At 39.0% G+C, this 21,566-nt stretch overlaps 2 protein-coding genes across 7 annotated transcripts in view; one reads left to right on the top strand and one right to left on the bottom strand.

Moving 5' to 3' along the window:
* Positions 1–21,566, bottom strand: part of LOC120800423 (RNA polymerase II-associated protein 3-like) — a 34,038-nt gene that overhangs the window by 7,901 nt on the left and 4,571 nt on the right. For 3 of the 6 annotated variants that reach the window (XM_040146519.1, XM_040146518.1, XM_040146517.1), the window contains 4 exons: positions 2,584–2,666; positions 2,023–2,103; positions 1,064–1,123; positions 209–373 (listed from right to left, as the gene is read on the bottom strand). In XM_040146519.1, the coding sequence (XP_040002453.1) occupies positions 209–373; positions 1,064–1,123; positions 2,023–2,103; positions 2,584–2,646 (369 nt within the window). In that variant the 5' untranslated portion in view covers positions 2,647–2,666. Of the gene's footprint in view, positions 1–208; positions 374–1,063; positions 1,124–2,022; positions 2,104–2,334; positions 2,458–2,583; positions 2,667–17,971; positions 18,144–21,566 lie in introns of those variants that run through there. The other 3 variants (XM_040146515.1, XM_040146520.1, XM_040146521.1) reach the window with 2 other exon arrangements.
* atpv0e2 (ATPase H+ transporting V0 subunit e2) overlaps positions 20,316–21,566 on the top strand; it is an 11,069-nt gene continuing 9,818 nt past the window's right edge. Inside the window, exon 1 of the mRNA XM_040146522.1 lies at positions 20,316–20,485. Within this exon, the coding sequence (XP_040002456.1) occupies positions 20,382–20,485 (104 nt within the window). The 5' untranslated portion in view covers positions 20,316–20,381. The remainder of the gene's footprint in view (positions 20,486–21,566) is intronic.

The raw sequence follows: 21,566 nt of genomic DNA, 5'->3' as shown, positions 1-21,566 counted from the left end.
CTTTACAGCGAGTGAGCAGACAGGGATTCAATGTCTCGCTCATGAACAATTTAACAGGACACTTGGCTGTTCAAGGACACTTTGCAGGACTGTTAAACCATCAGGTCTCTTTTTTGCTTTGCCGGCCTAAATACTTGGTCACCACGTACTCATTTTATTTTGAAGGAATGGATGAAATAATAAGCATGCCCGCCTGGCTTGAACTCACCTCCTCAGAGGTCCTGTGTCGGTTGCTCTTGTTCTCTGTAGTCACAAGGGCAGGGACTGATTCAGGGTTGTATTTGTTTCTGGGACGAACCGCAGTCCATTGCTCCTCCTCTTTGAATTCCGCGTCACTGTCACTCTCTGACACCGCTCCAGCCACTTCTTCTTCCTGTTACAAGTTAAAAGGATATCAGAAAATGACCCCATAAGAATAGGAAGTCACATATTCCTACTTCGGCTTATAGAGGTATTGTGTAACTTCGGGCAAAAGCCACCAGAATAACTGTGCTTCCACAAAAGAATGCTGAGTAATGCATTATATAAATATAAATATAAATATAAATATAAATATATAAATATAACACGTAGATTAGCGATTGATAGTGTACTCGTTATTAAGATGTTTTAAGATATTAACACCTGTTGGAGCAGTGAGATTGTTTCGATTTAGTCAAAGAGTAACTCATGTTGGATTCATCTCTAAGTGGAATCAAACAGACCTCATCATTAGGTATTTCTTAAAATAATTTTTACTGTAAAAGCTACTTGTTTGAAACATGCACTGAATTCACATTTTATTTTGCTCAAATTTCAGAAAATTGCTGTGCAACAATGAGATGAAAACCTCACTACTGAATCTACAGTACACACGAGCAGACACTCAAACACATGCACATCCAGATCCGTGTGTACAGATACATGTGAGTGCACATGAATGCGTGCATAAAGCTGATGGACATAATGACGATTGCATGAACATATAGCAACATATAAACTATGCAAGGCTTCATACGTTAAAGAGACAGAAATAACAGCTAAGGAGAAAAGACAGACGTCATTTAGGCCGTTGTGTTCTCACCTGCTCTGACGCATCCTCCATCTTCTCCTCTCTCTCCAGCTTCTTCCGTTCTTTCTGCCTCTGAAAGGAGAGCATGGACATGGTGGCTGTGGGATGGTACGGGGTCATGTATGGACACTGGTGTAGATGTGGATGCGCAGTCAGGTGTGTCATAAAAAGTGAGGAGACAGGGGCTGGAACAGTTATGAGGAGGGTGTGATAAAAATGTATGGAAACAGACAAGGAGGTAATTACAGCAGCAGCTCTGGAAAAGGTGTGAAGACAGGTGAGGCAACGCGTGTCATGAATAAATAAGGGTGTAGTAATAGGTGCAGTGATGTGTGGAATGTAGCAGGTACATTCATTTCAGTTAGTAGATAAACCATGAACGATAAAAGACATGAGCTATGACATAGACAACATAGATTTACCCTTATTTTCCAATTTTGTTACTGAGTTGTTTTTTTTTTATCTGAGTGTTTTTCAGTGGAGGTGGTGCATGTTAAAGTGCCATTGTTTGTCATTTTACTGAACTGCTGCACATGTCGTAGTTTGTTTTGTATCATGTTTCTCCAGAATATAAAAGACAAGAAGCAGCTACCCAATGAACAGAATAAGATTTATGACATTCTTGTGTTAAGTTATCCCTGTCCTTTGACAACACACTGAATGCATCAGCTAAAAAAGAACTGAAACTAAAGAGTTAGTCCTTTGTATGATGTGACAATATGAAGGCAAACATCAGAAATCTGTATTTTAAAATATATTTTTAAATGCTTTATGGTTTTTTTAATGGTTTTTCATTTTGAGCAGTTATTTCTCTGTTGTCCTTTTATAAAGTTTGTATTTTCATTTTTTGGTACCAATCTATTTGTTTGCTGTACTCGTACAATATTTTATTAGTTTTGGCAGTTGCAGCTTATGAGCTTTGAAATATATTGTCAAGTCACGTCATGTCAGAGAGGTTTCTTTTTACTCACTTTTCTTTTAGCTCTCCTCCTCTCAGCTCTCCTTCTTGCTCTCTCCTCATCATCCAGACCCTCCTCATTGTTGAGCAGGGCCTGGTCAAGACATAGTAAGATACACACTCCATATTAGGTATCTGAGAGATGCACAATTCTTTCACAACAGCCACCTCTTCTCAACTGAGCTGCACTTAAAATGACTTAACATCAGAATTATTGCTAGAGTTTATTAATGCAGCAATAAGCCTGAGAGAAAGAAAGTAGCTTTTGAGAGAAAAATGTCTTATTGGGAAAAATTACTTTGTATGTCTGGAGAAAAATTGGCACCTTTTGAATGGATCTTTATGAGGCCAGAGATTTTGAGCCAGCATCTAGTGGCCCTCAGTGATACTGCATCTGAAGTGCATTGTCTTCAGCTTTATGAGACATCAGAAATGCAAAAGTATGCGCCTGGAGATGAAAAACCTGCGATCTAAGTTTTTATAGTTCCCCACAAGTACATTTTTAGTATGTGTTTTTCTAGTATTCCATTTATTTACTTATTTTTATAACTGAGTACACATTGATCGAGTCTACCTGTGACGAGCCTTGGCCTTTTCCTTTGCCTGTTGGGTCAGGAGCACCATCCTGAGCCTCCATCTCCTCCTCACCTGGCCCATCTAGACACACAGACACACACACACACAGACACACAGATACACAAACATACAAAACACACAAACACACAGACAAATACATTTTTATTGAATCCTACTTTTGCTGTAAGGGATGAGACATGGAAAGATACTATGACAGTAGGTTTAAATGCATTTCTTTAAAAACAGACACTTCACTATGTTTCAGTTTGTCTAGTCTGTGTGTGTGTGTGTGTGTGTGTGTGTGTGTGTGTGTGTGTGTGTGTGTGTGTGTGTGTGTTGACCCCCAATGCTGACCGACAGATTTCGCATGCAAAACTACACAGGTAATCTTGTCGGAGCTTGTGACTAGATCAAGTCAAACAGAGAAAGGAGGAGTGCTGTCGTTTATTTGATCTGATGTTTCTGCTTCTGTTTCTGAAGAATGAAAACATTCAGCTTTATAGACAGCAATAAAGTTAAGAGAGAAAGGAGCACACCATTCAACAAAAAATTATTCACCACAAAATTTCCAATAAAAGCCCACTTAGATTCCAAATTAAAGCAGTAAAATAACGGGCACATGTACTTTAATTACGCACAATAGGTAATTCAGCATAATCTGCACAACACTTTGAAAAATGCAGAAAGCCAGCATAGGTAAGTAATATTTTAATGCTGTATCTCAGTCAGCATCATGAGCATCTGAGGGTCTTTCTTCAAGGGTGATGATAAATGTCCCACAATGGATCACTAATAAGTCGACTTGAAGAGGGTCAGTCGACACTGTTCAAGTTGATATAAAAGGGACATAAGTATGCCAACATATAGTTCTCCCTTAATCTGTTTAAACTGAAAAACATGCAAATGACAAAATAAGGTTTTTGGTTAGTCTGCTCTATTCCTCCTGTAGTCGCATCAGGCTGTTTCACACATATTACTGTTAGGAGAATAAATGGTAAATGGATTAAACCACATGACAAAACCCATTTTATCTTGTTTGTTCCACATGCTATCTATGTTTAGCTCTTAGCCTCCCACCAGCTTGCCTGCCATCACTTGGCAGCGAGAAATGGACTGTACTGACACATTATTGTATTGTATTGCATATGTAAGGCTTCAAGTCCAATCCTTTGTAGCTGTGAGTGGGTAGCCCAATTGTCCTTCAGCAAAACAATTAACACAGACACAGCGAATTTGGTCGGGTAGGAAACTGTGTTTACACCTAATACATGATGATGTTTTTTGGCTGCACTAACCGGCTGTTTCTTTTTCTTTGTCTGTTCTTTGGCCACATTTGATCTAATTCCTTTTATGTTAAACAAAAATAAAATTATGGGTAAAATTAGAAAACGTTGCATCCTGCACAGCACAAGATTTTTCTATTGTTTCACTGAAATTTGAAAGTCGTCAATAAAGGAATGTTGAATCAAATCCGACTCGATCCAAAATTTAACAAGTTTTCACTGCTTCTTTAAAGTGTCATCAGTGATTAACTAGTCCAAAAACTATTTAAGTTGCAAGTTATAAATGCAACTTTATTGTGTTAACAAGTAGCAAAGCAGTTTCAGCTAAGTTATCTGATTAGACAGCTTTGGATGCAGGCTAAAGAGTGGCTCCATGCAAGTGTTTGTGTTGGAAAAAGGAATCCATCCTCCCCTCATACCACACTAAGAGGTTGCCATGCCAGAAATATCCAAGGGCCCCTGGACAGAAATAGTGCTCAGGTACCTGAAAGCATTCTTGAAAAATTCCACACAGAAATATTTTGCCCTCTCACTCATGTTTAAATTTCAACTGAACCATGCTATCCCACTGAGATTAATTCTATTTTCAACGTGAGAGTTAACACACATTTACCAACCAGCCTGAGTTATCTTCACTTGGCTGGTAGGAAATTTTCACTGAGCCGACGAGCACTCGCTTTCCAGAGGCGGATCAGTTACCGTGCAGACGGAGACACGACAGCCAGTAATTTTTCATTTCAAGTGACTGCTAGAAGAAGAAAAAGTGACAGAGAGCAGAGCAGCCGCGAGTGAGAGGATCTCTGCAACTGGAGAAAACTAAGCTGAGTTCAGTGTGTAGTGACAGCTAATTGACTTGTACATGTGTTTACCTATGTTCCTCATCTGTATCAGTCAGTCAGTTGTCAATGAGGTGTTAATCTTAAAAAAAAAAAAAAAAAAAGCTGGTTGTGGCCACCTGTTTTTTCTGTGACATTTGACATTTCACTGTCTTTTCACAAGGTCGACAATAAACATAAATAAAGCGTAAGGAGGAATCAGATGATGCAGAAGATAGTGGCAAAGCTAATTTCAAACCATACCACTCCACTAGGAATGTGCAGCATTAGCTAAGAGCATGTCACATAAGATTGTATATCAGAATTAATGTGAATAAATGTATCCACATATCCATTAACAACGTCACGCTTCTACAATCGGCCACGTGTACATCTTTGACCAAAACACTGGCTGGACCGGTGCATCTGCGAATAATCTTCATCAATCTGACCTATACATAACTTGGTCAAAATTCTTAAGTAACCAACTTTGAGGAATGCTCATCAAAATGTTTGTTCAATTGCTATGTTTGTTTAAAAAAATAATATTGGCCAATGTATCATTATCAGATTTTTTAACTTGCAAATATCAATTTCAGTATCAACGTTAATAACCCTGTAACAGTCCGGTTCTACTTACAGTGAATCCATGTGAATTCTACAATCGATATAATCTTACCATCTATTTTACTACAAACTGCAGATGTAGACATATTAACGAAGCACTGATAAGCCTTCAGTTATAAATGAAATAAAAGGGTTGATACTCTACATTTGGAGCTTTTTGGGTTTGTACACTCAGCATGCTCCAAGTGGTGAGGAAAAAAAAAGAAAGTGATTCCACCATCCCTCTCCTTCCTTTTCTCCTTCCTGTTCTCCACCCGCTTGTCCTTAATCGGAAGGATTAAAGCGGGAACCGGGCTGGGGTTGTTATACATAGCCTGAGGAATAATACGCGTTACGGCACCATTTAAATTCTGATGCAAAATTTTATTGAAACAACCGACGAATAATCGTGATGAAGACAGCTTGGCCCATTACGTCAAAACGCTGGTAGCAATACATTTAACTGAAATATGCACAAGTATCAGCAAGTTGTAAATGGTTTTCTGAGGTGTTTGGCAAGAAGCCTGACACAGGTTGAATTAAACAAAATACTAAATGCAAACTACCTCAAGTGATTTAAATAACTGAAACTTTTACCAGCCTTTTCTGCTGCGATCAGTGTCTGCCTGTTGTCCTATGTGTCTGCGTTTCTCTACACCTGTTTTGTATGTCTGGTGTAATTCTTTTCCAGTAGAAAAAAGGGCATTGCTGAGATTGTAGTCTAATGAAGCAGTAGCTCCCTCTGATTGAAGACTAAACATGTTCAGAAACTTGTATTTTTGAGGATTTACTATTATCAAAAGAGAACCTGATGCAGCAAAATTTGCATTAGCCAGGAATGTCAAAGTAACTTGTCTCTAATGGACAGATTGACGTTTTGTTTTTGGCCCTCTCCTGCTAAGTGTGAACAAACTAATCATAAATTTGTGCTGCGGCGAAAGAAGAAGCTCTAAGTCAATGAGAATCATATTTTTTGTCAATGCATTGAAACTAGATTTCTGCCATAGAGTCCAAGAAATAAACATGTTTTCTCCTGCCTCACAGCAATAAAAAAAAAAAAAAAACAGTCATGAGACAAGTTCAGGCGTTGAGTCAGGGAGCACGCTGGAGAGCAACTCTATTTCATGACATTTATCATCTTAAAAGCCAGCTGCGTAAAACTCTTTGAAACTCGCTTTTCTCACGAGGTGAGATTTTTTTAGCCTTGAGGCCAGGGATGCTTCTGCCAGCCAAGACATCCCTGAAGTGAAGCACCATCTTTATCTTAACAATTTCATTCTGGTGTCTTGCAGACCTTTTTAATTATGTGTGAAAAGCTGAGGAGCATGTAGCAAAAGGCTAAAATGTCTTCGGATATCTCTCACTGCCTCTCAGTTTGAACTTAACTTACTGAAAAAAAATAAAAGGTAGGAAATCTGCCTAATTCTTCTTTACTTAATTTTGGCTCCATCTTCGGTGCTAAACACACATTACTATAGGTTTTTGTTGGTTTTCTTACTTTTTCTGTCTGTTCAGCCATGGTCGTTATAACCGTGCATGCTAACTACCAAGTTTTTCTACAGGTATTAATGGTGCACAATTAAACGAGACACACTTATGTATTGCAACTTACTGCATACATTGAGGTGATATTTAAATATATTTTATATTTATTTTACATTTTATATACATTTTGCAAGCAAGACCACAAAAGGAAAACACAGAAAGAGCAAAAACTGTCTCGCTGCTGTCACTGAGATATCCTGCACTGAAAGAAGAAAAAAACGATAATATGCACATGCCGCTAAATCTTAATAAATTATCTTTGTTTCCTGATACTAAAACAATCATATTAATGACCACGGTCACCACATTTGGAAGAACAAATGGAATGGCGCTCTACCACATGTTGACTGCAACCAGTGTAAAAGCATCATCATCAGCAAGTTACAGGTTGCATTTCTTTTATGAAACAAAACCGCTGATACAGAGACACAGCTTCCATGTTCTGAATAAAGTAAACATAAAAAGTACTTATAGTAAACTGTACGTTCTTGGGCCAACATTCTTTTTCCCTAAAACACAAGATGGTGACACATGAAAGGCGATGGGAGAAAACTCTGTCCAGAAATAGACCGTCCATTCAGAAGCTTTTGGCATGGGCAGAAACTGAATCTGTTTGGCATTAACAGCCACAACAGTTGCTCACAAAAAGACCGAAGGCAGATGAAAAGGAGAAAGAACCAGAGAGGGCAGGAGGGAGGATGTTTGTGAGAGTGTAATATGCTTGTTTTGGATTACCATCCACATTTAGCCGATGCCAAATTACAGGTTTGTAACTGAAATACACAACATGAAATCAGTAACATGAAAACAGCCTATAGACTACTCCACCAACTATTTTGCAGTATGTATTGCGCTCCTGAGGAGAGTTGCCGTTTATGCAGTGGCAGACTCGAACTGAGCTCCAGTTTCACTGACAGTGAAGCACAGACTGGTCAGCAATCCCTCTCATGAACAGATGAATGCCGATGGTACGCAGTATATATATTAAAAAAATATACAGTAAAAAATGGGCTACGACTAGTTTGTAGCTTTGTCAGACAATAGATGTGAAGGTTTACGTTTTTGTGCCCTAACAGATGCAACAAAACGTAACACTGAGTGTGCGGGTTGTCAATTAAGCGGAAAAACTCTCATCAGGTCATGAAGTGAAAACATCTGCTTCACATCAGATTGAAGGTTTTCCATTGATTTTAAAAGGTAATATTTTCCCAGGAATATATAAGTCTTTTCATGGAATTTCAGAGATTTCTGACTACAACTTAATGCCGTACAGATTGTTAAGCCCCTTGAGGCAAATCTGTGATTATTGACTTGACCTGAATTTGAACTTAGTTCAAAGTTTTATTTTAAACACAAAACTGCAGGTATTCATAAAATTGTGTTTATTCAAATTTTCTGATGGTATTTTCTTCCTCTTTTGTGGAAGTAGAACAAATATTCCACTGGTACACTATCTTTGAGGTAGGAAAACTATACACAACTGTTTGACCTTCTGTCTTTCAGCATGTCCTCTTCACGTTATCACTTAAGAGGATACATGGGAGTGTATGATAATCTTCATAAGTCTGTCCGTGGGTTATTACTACATGGAATTAGCCTAATAATCAAACTGGATTACTGTTTCTTTTGGTATTATCATTGCTATTATTATTATTATTACCATTGTATTCATCCATCTAATGCGTCCATTTTGGAATGGTATTTATGTGGCTTGAGTAACAGGAGCTTCGTTGTTGGAAGTTTACTTGCAACGTTAGGGCACTCTATGTACTCCATGTCTAACACCACTGTGCTCTGATTTGGGGTTGGAGCCTACATCTTTCGTTCACACTTATTCTAAAAGTATTTGACTACACAGCTGAAAGGCAGGCTGCAATTTTAGCATGAAAATTAAGTGGAAGAATCTTCCGCAGCTAGTGTGTTTATCAACTTGTTTATGAAGCAAACTTATCATGATGTAAGACATTTATAACAATATTTTAAGGATGGAATTGTGAGGGCAAAGTTTATCATTTAATCACTTTTGGTGATGCTCATATAGAAGTTTCAAGGTCTCTCCAAGGGGCTTTGGACAGATATTAAATGAGTCCAGGGGGACCTACCTATGGAGCCGCCTGTAGCCTTTCCATAAATGGAAATAAGCCACGCTATGCTTGTCTCAATTTTAATTTATGGCCAGTGCATGCATAGCGCGTGAACATCATCATCAAGTCATATAAGTTTCTATCCTACTGGATGAAGTGTTTGGGTAGAAGTAAAGAAAACCAATTGGGACTGAGTTCTTTGTTTCAAGAAAAACTATAAAGACGATTGTAAGACTCTTTCTATTGAGAGTCTCCCCTTCGACTTCTTGTGATGAGGTTTAGTTGTGTCTTTTGTAGAAAATCTTCAACAACAGAATTTAGCTACAGCATTTGGAGGTCTGGAGGAGGCTTTTGTTTTAGTACATACTGAAGTTTTCATTTGGCAAACACTCAGGTGCACACAGATACAAGCCAAAAAATAAAGAAATAAATAAATAAAATAAATATTAAATAAAAAAAAAAAAAATCACAGGTTCCTGCAGGTATTTTCCCAAGCAAATGGGGGCAGATTTTGGAGAGAAATACCAGGAAACACTAGGATCTCAATTCACGGTACTCAACCCTGATACCATGGGCATATATGAGCTCTAAACTGTAGCGCTCAGCTCTCAGGTGGGGGCATGTGGACTGTTTATTTACAAGAAACTGCCAGTGTATCAGGTGAGATATAACAGGTGTTATATCTCTATCTGGCAAAGAACATTCAGGAACTGTGTGTGAATGTGTGTTTCCTATTAAAATTTGCTACGCTGTGTGGATTAATCTCAATCACTCATGTCGTACACCATTTAGATAAAATTATCCACCGCTGCCTGGCCTTAACGTTAAAACAGACTTATGTAACATCAGAGCGTAAGCAACTCCATAAGTTTTAAACACCTGGGACTCCCCACTAGTCAGCAGAACTAAAGACGCCTCTTGGATGAGTGACGAAACATCTTCAAGTCTACAATTTCAGCCCAGTGGATTGTTAATTTTTTCTTGACAAGTTGTTGCTGTTGTTTTTCTCCAGACTCTCTCAGTTTTTACTCTCTGTACCTTCATGAGGTCAGGTCATATGGCTTTGGGATAAGCTTAAACTATCTGGGCAAGTTCAAACATTTTGAGTCTTTGCCTCTGTTTGCACCACCTATGGAAATTCAAAATCTGTACGGAATAGTGCCACATCTAGAATTCCCTTTTGCCTTCCGTCTGTGAATGTGAAGAAAAACATCACACTCAATTTTCCTGGAGGAATAAATGTTTTAAAAAAAACGAAAACTTATTTTGCTAACTAACAGTCAACACACATTTATACATGCAGCACTCCAAAATAATCAGTGTACCAGGGCCAAAAAATATGCCACAAGTATTTCTGATCACAATTACCATCACATATTGTTTTGATTTCATCAACAGAATTGATGGCTGTGAATGGAAAAAACAACAGAAACCTTTTGATTTTAATCTGCTGCCAGAGTTAGATTGGATGCTTATGTCACTGCTGTCATTTGATGACTTTTCTTAAGACTAACTGAAAGATACCTCTCTGATGAATACACATTTTGACATGATTCAGTGAGAACTTAATGGCTTTCATTCGGCTTAGGTTCATAATATTTAGTCAGCAGTTTAAACACCATGGAAACTTTCACATCAATTGTGAAAGACAACAAAAAAAAATACTTGCCAGGTTTCCATATGCATGCATAATCGTTTTTTTTTTTTTTTTTAAAGTACTACCACATATTGCAGGATTTACTAAAGGTAATGGATTGTATCTGACATTACTATTTAAAAAAAAAGCTTGATGTCTGGAGTTTTATTTCAACTACAAAAATGTTGAAGGGGGAAAATAGACAAGAATGAGCTATTTGTAAAAAACCATGTGTTATTGTTTGATATAAAAACCACCTGAAATACAGTTCTGAGGCTGCCAGACAGGGTGGCCTTGACAGTTTCCTGCCCTCATTCAAACACACGCTCTCCTCTCTCTCTCAACATCAGTGTTTTCAGTTTTTCTATCTTTGTTTGCAGCACATGCAGAATAAAAGATGAAAATAAGTTTGGGGAAATAAGAGTATTTCAAGACTAGTGTAGTACTTTTCTTGCTCATTCAGAGTGCAACGTAGGAGTGAAATACTTAAAAACTTACACAAAGAATTTTAAACTGTTGAATACTCAGGATTTGCCAATTCACATAACTTGTAATAATTAATGTATTATGTTCTCATCAAACAGACAGGAGACAAACCGACGACACTGTCCTCTGTTGTCAATATTATAATTATATTCTCAAGAAATAGTTATTATCCAAATACTGCCGGATAGCACAAAAAAAAAGTCTGGTCCCAAATAGAGACCACACTACAACACAGTCATGCAACACTCACCACTCTGACTTTATCTCTAACAGAAGTACTGCTCTCTCACACTGTTTACTGTTTGCTGCTATCACTGAAATTCAGCACTTCTGTAGCTTTTTCACGATACAAGTTCTCCAGGAATGCAAATTAATTACAGTGCCTAAACTGCTAGAAGGGTTTTAATGTGAAACAACAGTGAAAGCCCAACAGTAAAAGAGAGCACTTCATAACACGAGGAGGCTTCTTACTAAAATATGATCAAAAATACTTATTAAAATGATTAAAATATATTTTAAAAGAAAGGTTTGTTTATGATAATATCCTGCAAGGATTCCTCCAGGAAGTTATTTAGCTCTGGTGGTAAGCTGCCAAAATCCTTACACATCTCATCTTATAATCAGTTTTGTTACGAGATGACAGCCGACAAAGTAGCCAAACTAAATCCAGTATAATGGCTTCACGCCCGCAATTTTTCTTTTGAAGGTTATATATTTTATGAAAGTCTCATCATTTTCTGTCAGGCTAGTGGATGAGGTCTTTGTTTCAGACAACATGGCCCACCTCCAATAGAAAACACTGCAGGAAATCCTCTGTCAAATACAGGCCCGGTTCTCTCTTCAGTTTGGGTAAATAAAGGCTCTGGCCATTGATTAAGAATTCATGGTGTGTCAAAATGAGAAAGAAAATATTCGATATCTGTGGCGGGCATATTTCATACTTTCCAAGGCCATTTAAGGGAAATGTGGTAGATCTCTACATGTTTTCTGAGGCTGTGTTTGACTGACTGAAACAAAGTAAGTTTTCATTCAAAACTCACACTAGGGTTAGGCAATAAAATACTCTGTTTACTGTGAGAAGATATTAATTTGTCAACTGTCAGATATTTTTTCACATAATTCCTGTTATGGTAGCTACATATTTCCCTTTTATGTTATTATGGACAGTGCTGAGTGCCTTACGGCAATAATGTCTGGTCATTTAATGTATTAACAATTTCTCAATTGATTTTCCAGAAAATAATATCACAAATATATTCATATTTAGTGATAAAAAATTACATGAACCGTGATAAAAGATTTTTATCAATTATCCACCCCAAGTCAAACTCTTACAATTACATATTAGAGTGCATATACGGGTAATTTATATGGTTAGTAATTACTGACTGAGTCTTTTTACCTCTAACCTAGACCTGAAAATAACTAAAGCTAAAGTAAAATTCAAAAATATTGAAAACTAGATAAAAACAATAACATTTCCAGAATGATCTCTGCCCTGCTCTAAATATCTGGGCACATAGCACAGACAGACCAAAAGGAAATTTTATTTTTAATACAAACTACAACAACCGCATTAACATTCATAAGGGTCTCTCTCTCTCTCTCTGTGTCTCTTATTAGATAAATCATTTTGTGGTGAACAGTATCATCTGCCCCTCCTTTGCCTTGTGCACCGAACAAGTCCCACACACAGGCACACCCAGACACAGAAACAAACAAAAACGAAAAGAGCATAAGTAGTAGGCCTAGGTCCAAACTGAAGTGCTCTCCCTCTGGCTCGTCAGCAGATATTTGCTCAATGCTGAAAAAGGACCAACAACTAAAATCTTCCAGTGAGGTGGGATCACATGAGGTGACCTGACGTCAGCAAATGTCCAGTTACTTTTACAGGAAGACAGAATTACTTTTATGTTTCTGATTCACTTTACATGAGCTCACAAGTTTTAAAAACACCTGCATTCATTTTTCCCTGATTCGACAAAATAACCTTGATTCAAGGTCTTCTTACTATCTTTTTCCAGAGCTCTCAACCATATCTCACAGTCTTCATCAGACAATGCTCCATCCACAGAGGGGAATGTTAAAGTTTATCAGTATGTTAAATACACAGATGTGGTGTTCGTAACTGTGTATGGAGACTGTTAGATGGGACTGAAAGCTCTGGAAAAAAACTAGTAAGTAGACCTCGAGTCAAGATTATTTTGTCAAATCAGCGATCATATCGCAACTGACTGAGATGAAGCGACACATCTTTCATACCTCTAAAAGTTTTTATTACCCTAGAGCTCATGGAAAGTAAAGAAGGCCACGAGATGTGGTTGAAGAGTTTTCAAAAAGCTAGTAAGTAGGCCTTGAGTCATGATTTTTTTTTAGTCAATTCAGTGATTGTAATGCCATTCTGTTTAGATAAAGCAACACATCTTAATAGTTCTCTAAAACTAGAGCTCATGCAGAGTCATGATGACAACCACAAGATGCATTGAAAGCACTTTAAAAAAGCTAGCAAGTAGCCCTTGTCGGCTCAATCCACCGATTTCATTATGCATTGATCATAATCAATGCAATAATGTATGAAATTAAGCAACACGTTTATCATAAGTAATGGGCTTTAAAACTGTAAAGCTCATATAATATAATGATGAAGACCATTATATGTGGTTGAAGCACTGCAGAAAGCTAGTAATTAAGTAAACCTTGAGTCAAGATTATTTTGTCAATTCAGTGATTGTAATGCAGCACTGGTTGAAATAAAATCAACATATCTTTAATACTTGAGAAAGTTTTTAAAACTCTAGAGCTCATGGAAAGTAATGATGAAGACCACAAGATGTGGTTAAAAGCACTACAAAATAGCTAGTGGTTAGAACTTTAGTTGAGATTACTTTGTCAAACTACTATTTCTATGGTCAAGAATGAACTTTTATGCTTAGTGATATAAAATGTTACATATCAGCAGTTTCTTACTAAACAAGACTAGGTCAAAACCTAGTATGTGGCTGGACCCAGTTTGTGTCTCTCCTACTCTCTGTTCACAATTACAGTAATTTAATACAGCCGAATTCCCGACAAAGCTGTTCTCATTTACATGTTTCTCTCTTTCTGTTGTCAGACAAGGGAACAAGCATGGAATAGTGACTGAAGCGTGGCCCATTAAGACTACATGTTAACCAGCAGTCACTTCCAAGCCATTTCCAAGCTGCTGCTGCTGCTCTGCACTGCTAAAATCCTGATTTTATAACTGCGACGTCGTCTGACAAAATCACCGCACACATAAGTTAAAGACAACGGCTGTGCTGTGATTTCGGCTATATTTACCTGTAAAATGATAATGCAGAGAGAGAGTTAGAGGCTCATTCACCTCACTGAATGAGGCATACAGAGAGGTGTGCCTACGGAGGGAAAGCCCCAACCTCGCGCTCGCGGGGCAAAACTGGTGACCCCTCTACGGAATGTGGCTTTCTCCAAAAAGGTTTCTCCAAATAGTCGCTAGGTTTGTCGCTAGGAGCTTTTGTGAAGAAAAGTCACTAAAAAGGGTGTGAAAATTTGGTAAATGTAACAACAAAGGCACTAATTTGGCAACACTGCCTGTAAACGCCCCCCTTGGTGGTGCAATAGAAAGTGTTTGTGCCTAGTCATTTTGAAAGAGCAACGACCAATGGTTTAACATCAGCACTTAGTAACACACTCATTTCAGCCAGTCAGTCAGTCAATCAGTTACGGTCACGGACATTCACGTTTATAGGGCTGGCCCCGCTTTTGCGGTTCGGCAAAAGAAAAGTACAAGTACTAGTTTCTTTTTGACAACAACTGAATCATACCAAATAACCTACCAAAAAACTGGACACTCTGCTTTATGTGTTCCTCACATGGAAATGGTTACATTCATGCAGTATACGATAGAAAACTGTCAAATTTAATATTTGTAGTCTCCTTCAGCTAAATGTTTCCTCCTCTGCAGGCTGCACTATCATTACTTTTCATACTCGAGGGTCGTTATCCTTACTTTAGAACATTATGCTTGTTCCATGGGACAAGGCTGAGTGGTGTAACTTTCACAAGTCCAGGGATTTCCCCAGGTAACTGTTTACTGTGTGAGATAGCAACTCTGCTCTTTTCCCTTAATATTTATTTCAAGCGTATTTCATTTTTATGGTTTGAGTGGAGGGGATTTTTGTTTCAGGGAAAGTGGCCCACATCTGCAATAAAACATCTTGGAATTCCAAAAGTCATTTAGAATAGCACTGTTCCTCACTAGTTATCACATTGACTATCTTTTCACAGGTTTCAGACAAGCACTATTTCTTAAAGATCTTTCCCTAATACTCAATGTAATATTCAGCCCTATAGGGTTTCTGTGGCACTAAAAGTTTTACAACTGAACCGGATTTACTGTATTTTGAGCATCCATGCAGGTTTATGTAACATTGACTTCTTGTTTGGCTGAGATATCAATCTAGTCCTAATTCAATCTTTGGTACACGAATTCCAGAGTTATTTTTAATCAGGACTGACTGATGGTGATATTTAAAGCTGCATTTGGGGTCAAAGTAGTTTCTGTACATTCTTGCGGGGTTACTACACAACTCTTTTGCCAGTCAAATATTTGTAATTTCATTTATGACCTGCTGCCAGCTGTGTCTGAACATATTAAAACACCATGACAAATGAACTCTGAATCAAAATATAAAGAAATAGCAGCACAAAAAACTAAAAATGTTACAAAATAAAGGGCTAAAATATGAACGGTATGGCGCCCATAATTAGGGGTTAAGTGCAACTGCGTTGTGAGAAAGGCAGATTTACTACATGTCTTGTTGACATTGGAAAGCTAAACTTAAAGAAAGAGTCCAGTAAAGCAAGCAGACAGCTAACAATACCATGATAATCACCTGCAGTAACTACAGGGCCTTTATTACCTCCGCCAAGGAGGTTGTTTTTGCCCGTGTCTGTTTATTTGTCAGCAGGATTACGGAAAAAGTACTTCACAGATTTGCATCAATCTTGGTGGAGGGAAGGGGCATGGGTGGGGGAAGAACCCATTAAATATTGGTGCAGATCTGGATAATTTTATATGAACTTGAATTTTTTTTCTCTGAAGTCTGGTTTATGTTGTTTGGTCAGGTAATTACTGGAATTCCCATACCTGATGACTTTTTCTCTCTCTATACCATTTCTAATACCTCAAATCAGGGTATCAACTGATACAGCGTGACAGCCTAATACCAACGCTCTCTTTTTCCCTAATTTAAAATCTGTTAACCTCGCTGCAATTAAAGAATTTGAATTTTTATGTAATGCAGCATAAGGCTAGGGATTGGTGAACGAGTCGACAATCCAATGGGACTTAAAGGGGCTTTATGTAAGTTTTCTCTGCCGCCAAAGGTGGTTTCCTGACGGTAGCGGGTGGTGGTGATAATGGTCACTCGCCGAGAGCTTCAGCCACCGTTGCGTTTACAAGAGAAGAGGTTAGAATAAACCCTCTGGGCAGCGCCACTTCTTCATCCTCTCATGTTGGACTGAGGGCAGAATGGACGCAAAAGAGACCCACTATCAGATAGTGACCGGGCCAGCCGAGCTGGGGCTAGCTGGTTAGGATGCTAACTTCAGTAGAAGAAAAGAAGTGATAAAAATAGTAGCAAGAGTTTAACAAGAGTTAACACTGGCGTTGCTTCCCACCGCTGGAGACGGCTCTCGGAGAGTTAAAGAATGAAGTTTGATGCTGATCTCCCGACATTTCCCCTAGACTGGTAAGCAAACAGCTATTAATGCTAACGTAGGCTATGCAGCCATGGCAAAAACTTACATACAGCACCTTTAATGTATGCCAATCAAAGACTGCATTTTATTATGATAATGACTAAGAAACTGTACTTAATACGAATCTGTTAGAGCTAATACAAAAACTGCTCGATAAGATAAAGATCAAGCGCTGTACTGGATTGGTGAATCCCTCTGAATGCAACACGAGGTTGGGTTCAGGTCAGGGTAAGGGGAAACACACAGCCATAGGGAAATGGACTTCAGCACAACACTGGTAATAAGTGGCATCTAACAGACTCTAGATGGCGTTTTCTAATTCATTCACTGTCATTCACATTTATTTTTGTGTGATTTCACCGTGCTTCCTTGGTTTTTGTGTAATCCAAAAATGAATTAACGGTTCCAAAAATTTCCACAGAACCCCCCCCCCCCCCCAAAAAACAACAACAACAACTAACTGCTTTACTGAGCTCAAAGTTAAAACTCAGTTAACTTCCACGCTCCTACAAACTGGGCGAGAATCAGCCTCTCGTTGTGAGATACTGTATGTTACAGTTCAAGCAGTGGCTTTAAGACACGAAACGTACATTCGCTACAACCGCTTCATGAACAGCAGCCAAAACACAAATCTGGGCGTTTGACAGTCAAACACAATTTGCTTTCTCCGTCCTTTAAATAAAGTCCCACCAAGCCAGAAAAAAACAAAAACAAAAACAAACGAACCAACAAAGAACAAACGTAAAATAAAACTTCAAAGTTCCTTTTTTTGCCAGGCTAATTAGACAAGATTCAGAAACTATTGGCAATTATTCATATTAGCCACTTAAGCAGACTAGTTAGTTATTTGCTGTATTTAGAAAGGTGTGTGTGTGTGTGTGTCCACAATACAAAATAGCTTCTGTACAGTAAATATTGCAGCCTACGTTGGACATTTTTAAAAAACATTTGACCCATTTTTCAAATGTTATTCAGAAGCTATTGCGTCAAACGTAACGTTTCAACGCGGGTTATCATCGCTAACTGAATCTGGAAAGACTCCGGCGTTGCGACAAAATCCCAAATCCCAGCTAAACTCTGCACTTAACCCGTGTCAGCAAACTTAGATCTGACCGCAAAAAACCAAAAAAACCAAAAGTTTTGTCAACGGCCGACCGGCGCGTTTACTCACCGCCCCCCAAGCCCAGCAGCCGGCAGATGTCTCTGGTGAACTTCATCGGGCTTTGCCGGCCAGCAATACCAGCGCACGCTCACGGTGAAAATTCAAAACCGTGTCGCCGCAGGGCAACGACGCGTTTTCAGGCTTCATGCGGCGCTCCCACCTCGCCGGTGGAGCTACCGGTTCGTGCGAGCTGGAGCCCGGCGACCCTCCTCTCTCCCTCTCTCTCTCTCTCTCTCTCTCTCTCTCTACCTCTCTCTACCTCTCTCTCTCTCTGTCCAGTCACCACCGTCGAGTCAAGCGCCGCTCGTTAAGACGAACCCGACTTCCGGCGGCGGCGGCTTTCAACGGTAAAACAATGACGGGCAGAATTTGACGGCGGCCAACGGCCGCAACCGTCAAAATAAAACCAGAAAAGGATTCAGGTCGGACATGACTCTCAGTGTGGTTCAATACCAAACTATTTAGGATATAGAAAATTATGTCCTGCTCTCTTGTGCCTATCATTGATTCATTTCTTTAGCACATTTTTAGTTTTGTATTGAATTCTGGGCAACTTAATACTGCACTGATACTGCTCTGAAACTACATCGGAGTTTATTTTATTTTATTTTATTTTATTTTCTTTATTAAACTTGGAGCAAGTTAGTACTGCACTTTCACTGCCCTGAAACTTTATTTAACTTTTTTGCCTTTTTTTTTTTTTTTTTTTAAATATTTTGTTTTATTTCATTCCTATTTTTTTCGGTAACACGTTTATGGATCCCTATAAAAGTTTACTGTAATCTCCTAGAAAAAAGTGGGTACGCAACTAAAACTTCTTCAGAAGACGCTGAATAAAACTATGTAATCTGGTATAAACTGGTAGTTATTATAGGTGAAATGAAGACAGTGTTCAGAAGGTTCACTTCAAATGTTTTAATTCCAGTGAATTGGAATTAACTACTGAGCGCAGAGACAGGTAAGCTATGTGCAAAAAAAAATGTTAAATATGTCTACAGGGAAGCATACAATTAAAAAAAATAGGAAATATAACCTTTCCAATGTTTTTTTTTCAATGAAACTCTTTTAGAAATTCAAAATGCTTATAAAGTCAGCACAGCAGATTCAGAACTTTTTCGCTATCTTCCTAAAAGGGACAAATTGACAAGTCTTGCCAAGAAATGAAAAAGATCCTGAAAACAACAGACTCCAAACCATCTGGTATTTCCCGGCAAATTGACCCACTTAAAGCTGGAAAGCAGTGGTCTCTGGTCTGGATGGAATGCATATTTGTGGTTATAGATAAGATCTTCATGAATTGCAAGAAACTGCACAAGGAGTGAACGCTGACACCTTTGTCCACTGCGTGGTAATATTGCATGGTGTCACAGTGTGGTGAGGATGGTCGAGATAGATGCCACCTTTGCATGTGGTGTTAACATTTGTATTAACATTCTGACATTGTATTATGAATAAGTGCTGCAGTTTTATTTTTGAGTGGTTAATGCCATATCAATCTATTAGTTACACAATTGAGGTCTAAACATCTAAATCTAAATTTACAAAAGGTCTCCGCGTGACTGCATCCACGCTAACATAGTTGACAATCCTGTCAGCTCACCACTGTGTAGTAAACCAATTAAAACAGGCTGGAGTAAGAATTAAGTGGGTGTACAGCTCCACCTACAAATTAAAGTACTGATCAAATTCACGATGCACATGAGCCTAACTTTGAAAGTAAATCAAATAAGAAAAAAAATGTTGTGGGGTACGTTGAAGACATACCATGTACACATACAAACACAAATACAAACACATACACATATATACAAATACTAACATACATACACACACACACACACAAACACAAACATACAAATACATACATACATACATATACATTTTTTTAAAATTTCATACTTATTTGTGTATTGTTTGCTTATCACCACCATCATATGGGTCAATATATTTAATGCTGAAAACAAAAAAAAAATCTGGTTTAAAATGATAGGAAAATGTTTTAATTTGGCAGTAGTAAAAAAAAATAAAATAGCTTGACTGTGCTTTAAATTGTTTTATTCCCTTGTTTCCGTTTTCTTTTCCCGCTGAGGAAATAAAATCACAGATGATCATAAAATTATGGATCAAGGTATTTGGGATGAAGATGAAAAAAAAAGAAATAATAATGCACTTGCCTGCAGTCTGCTGGCACAAACATCCGTCCAATCCCTCCCGCCGCGAGATTGAACGGCAGCTGGCTGCGCCAATCGGAAACCGCTCGCTCGCGGGCCTGGGCCAATCACATAGCGCGTCGGCTTAATTGGGCGGGGACACGGTGGAACCGACGGGCTGGCTCAGCAGCCATTGACGCGCTTTAATTCCGAGAGGACGAACCGAGGTTAGTTCATCCGTATCTGCGGTTTTCCTGCGGACTGGAGCCATGGTGTACCACTCTCTCGCCCTGCCGATGATCTGCTTCACCACGCTATGGGGGCTGGTGGGGGTCGTGGCCCCGTTTTTAGTGCCCAAAGGACCCAACCGGGGGTAGGTGGTCTTGCCGCCGTTAATTGGCTGTTATTAACGGCGATCATTTAGTGTCTTCTTTCCTTTTATACGCCGGCGTTGGTATCAAGACATTAGTTCGTGTGGTTATTATTCAAAGTCGGTGTTTGCTCCACACTCAGCTGCACGGTACCGTCACAAATACCGGAGCGCGCTCCAGCTCGTGTGATGGAGGCCCTGCGCGTCCCCTTGCGTCCATCCCAACATCCCATCCGTCCATCCGTCCATCCCTACATACCGTATCAGTAAGGCTTAAAGGTTCAGGAACAAGAAGAAGAAAAGGAAACGACAGATCATGTGCGCTTCAGCGTGAGGACAGTTTTGCTAGTGTCGGGTTTTAATGGTGGACAGGGTCCTGAATCTGAGCCCTGCGCGCGGAAACAACGGCGACGCTGAAGCCATGATAGTAGTTCGCAGGCTCTGCCACTCAAGCAATCAAAAATACCAGGGGACTCTGGTAGTTGTTTGATGAGAAATGCTTCAACAGTACTCAGGTGGACCCATTATGGGATACTGGTGAATTTCCCAGCCTGCAGGTGGTTCTGATTTGTTTGACACTTAATCCAGGTGCTCTATTTTCAGAGGGAAATATAGATACCTTGATGACTGAAGTTTCTTTATACTGTAGAATGCAGGTCAAAATTTTGATGCACACTTTAGTTTGTCTGCAATTTAATTAACACCTCTGGGACAGTGTTGGAAAAAAAAATTGAACATAATAGGCGTAACAAAAGTAGACTTTGGGGCAGAACAGTTGGCTGGCGTTAGAGTGCACAGGCGTACCTAATAAAGTGGCCGCTGGGTGTGTAGCTTTTGCTGTAAATGCCTGAAAAAAAAAAAAAAAAAAAAAAGATATCACGGTACTTCATCACGTTCATGCAACGACTCTCGGAATGCAACGTTTCCACAAAGTGGTCCTGCGCAGCATCTGCACCGTCGCCCACAGATGTCTCAAACAACCAGCATACACTCGTATCGGTTACTCACCATACTACTCTCAGGCATAACTACATTTGGAATAAATGGTACGACAGTTGACCCAGTCTCTATCATCATATTGCCG

Source organism: Xiphias gladius, chromosome 15 (assembly GCF_016859285.1).
Source record: "Xiphias gladius isolate SHS-SW01 ecotype Sanya breed wild chromosome 15, ASM1685928v1, whole genome shotgun sequence".
In the NCBI taxonomy this organism is placed as follows: domain Eukaryota; kingdom Metazoa; phylum Chordata; class Actinopteri; order Istiophoriformes; family Xiphiidae; genus Xiphias; species Xiphias gladius.
Note: the sequence above shows the minus strand (reverse complement) of the source record. Positions and strands in the feature narration are given on the sequence as shown.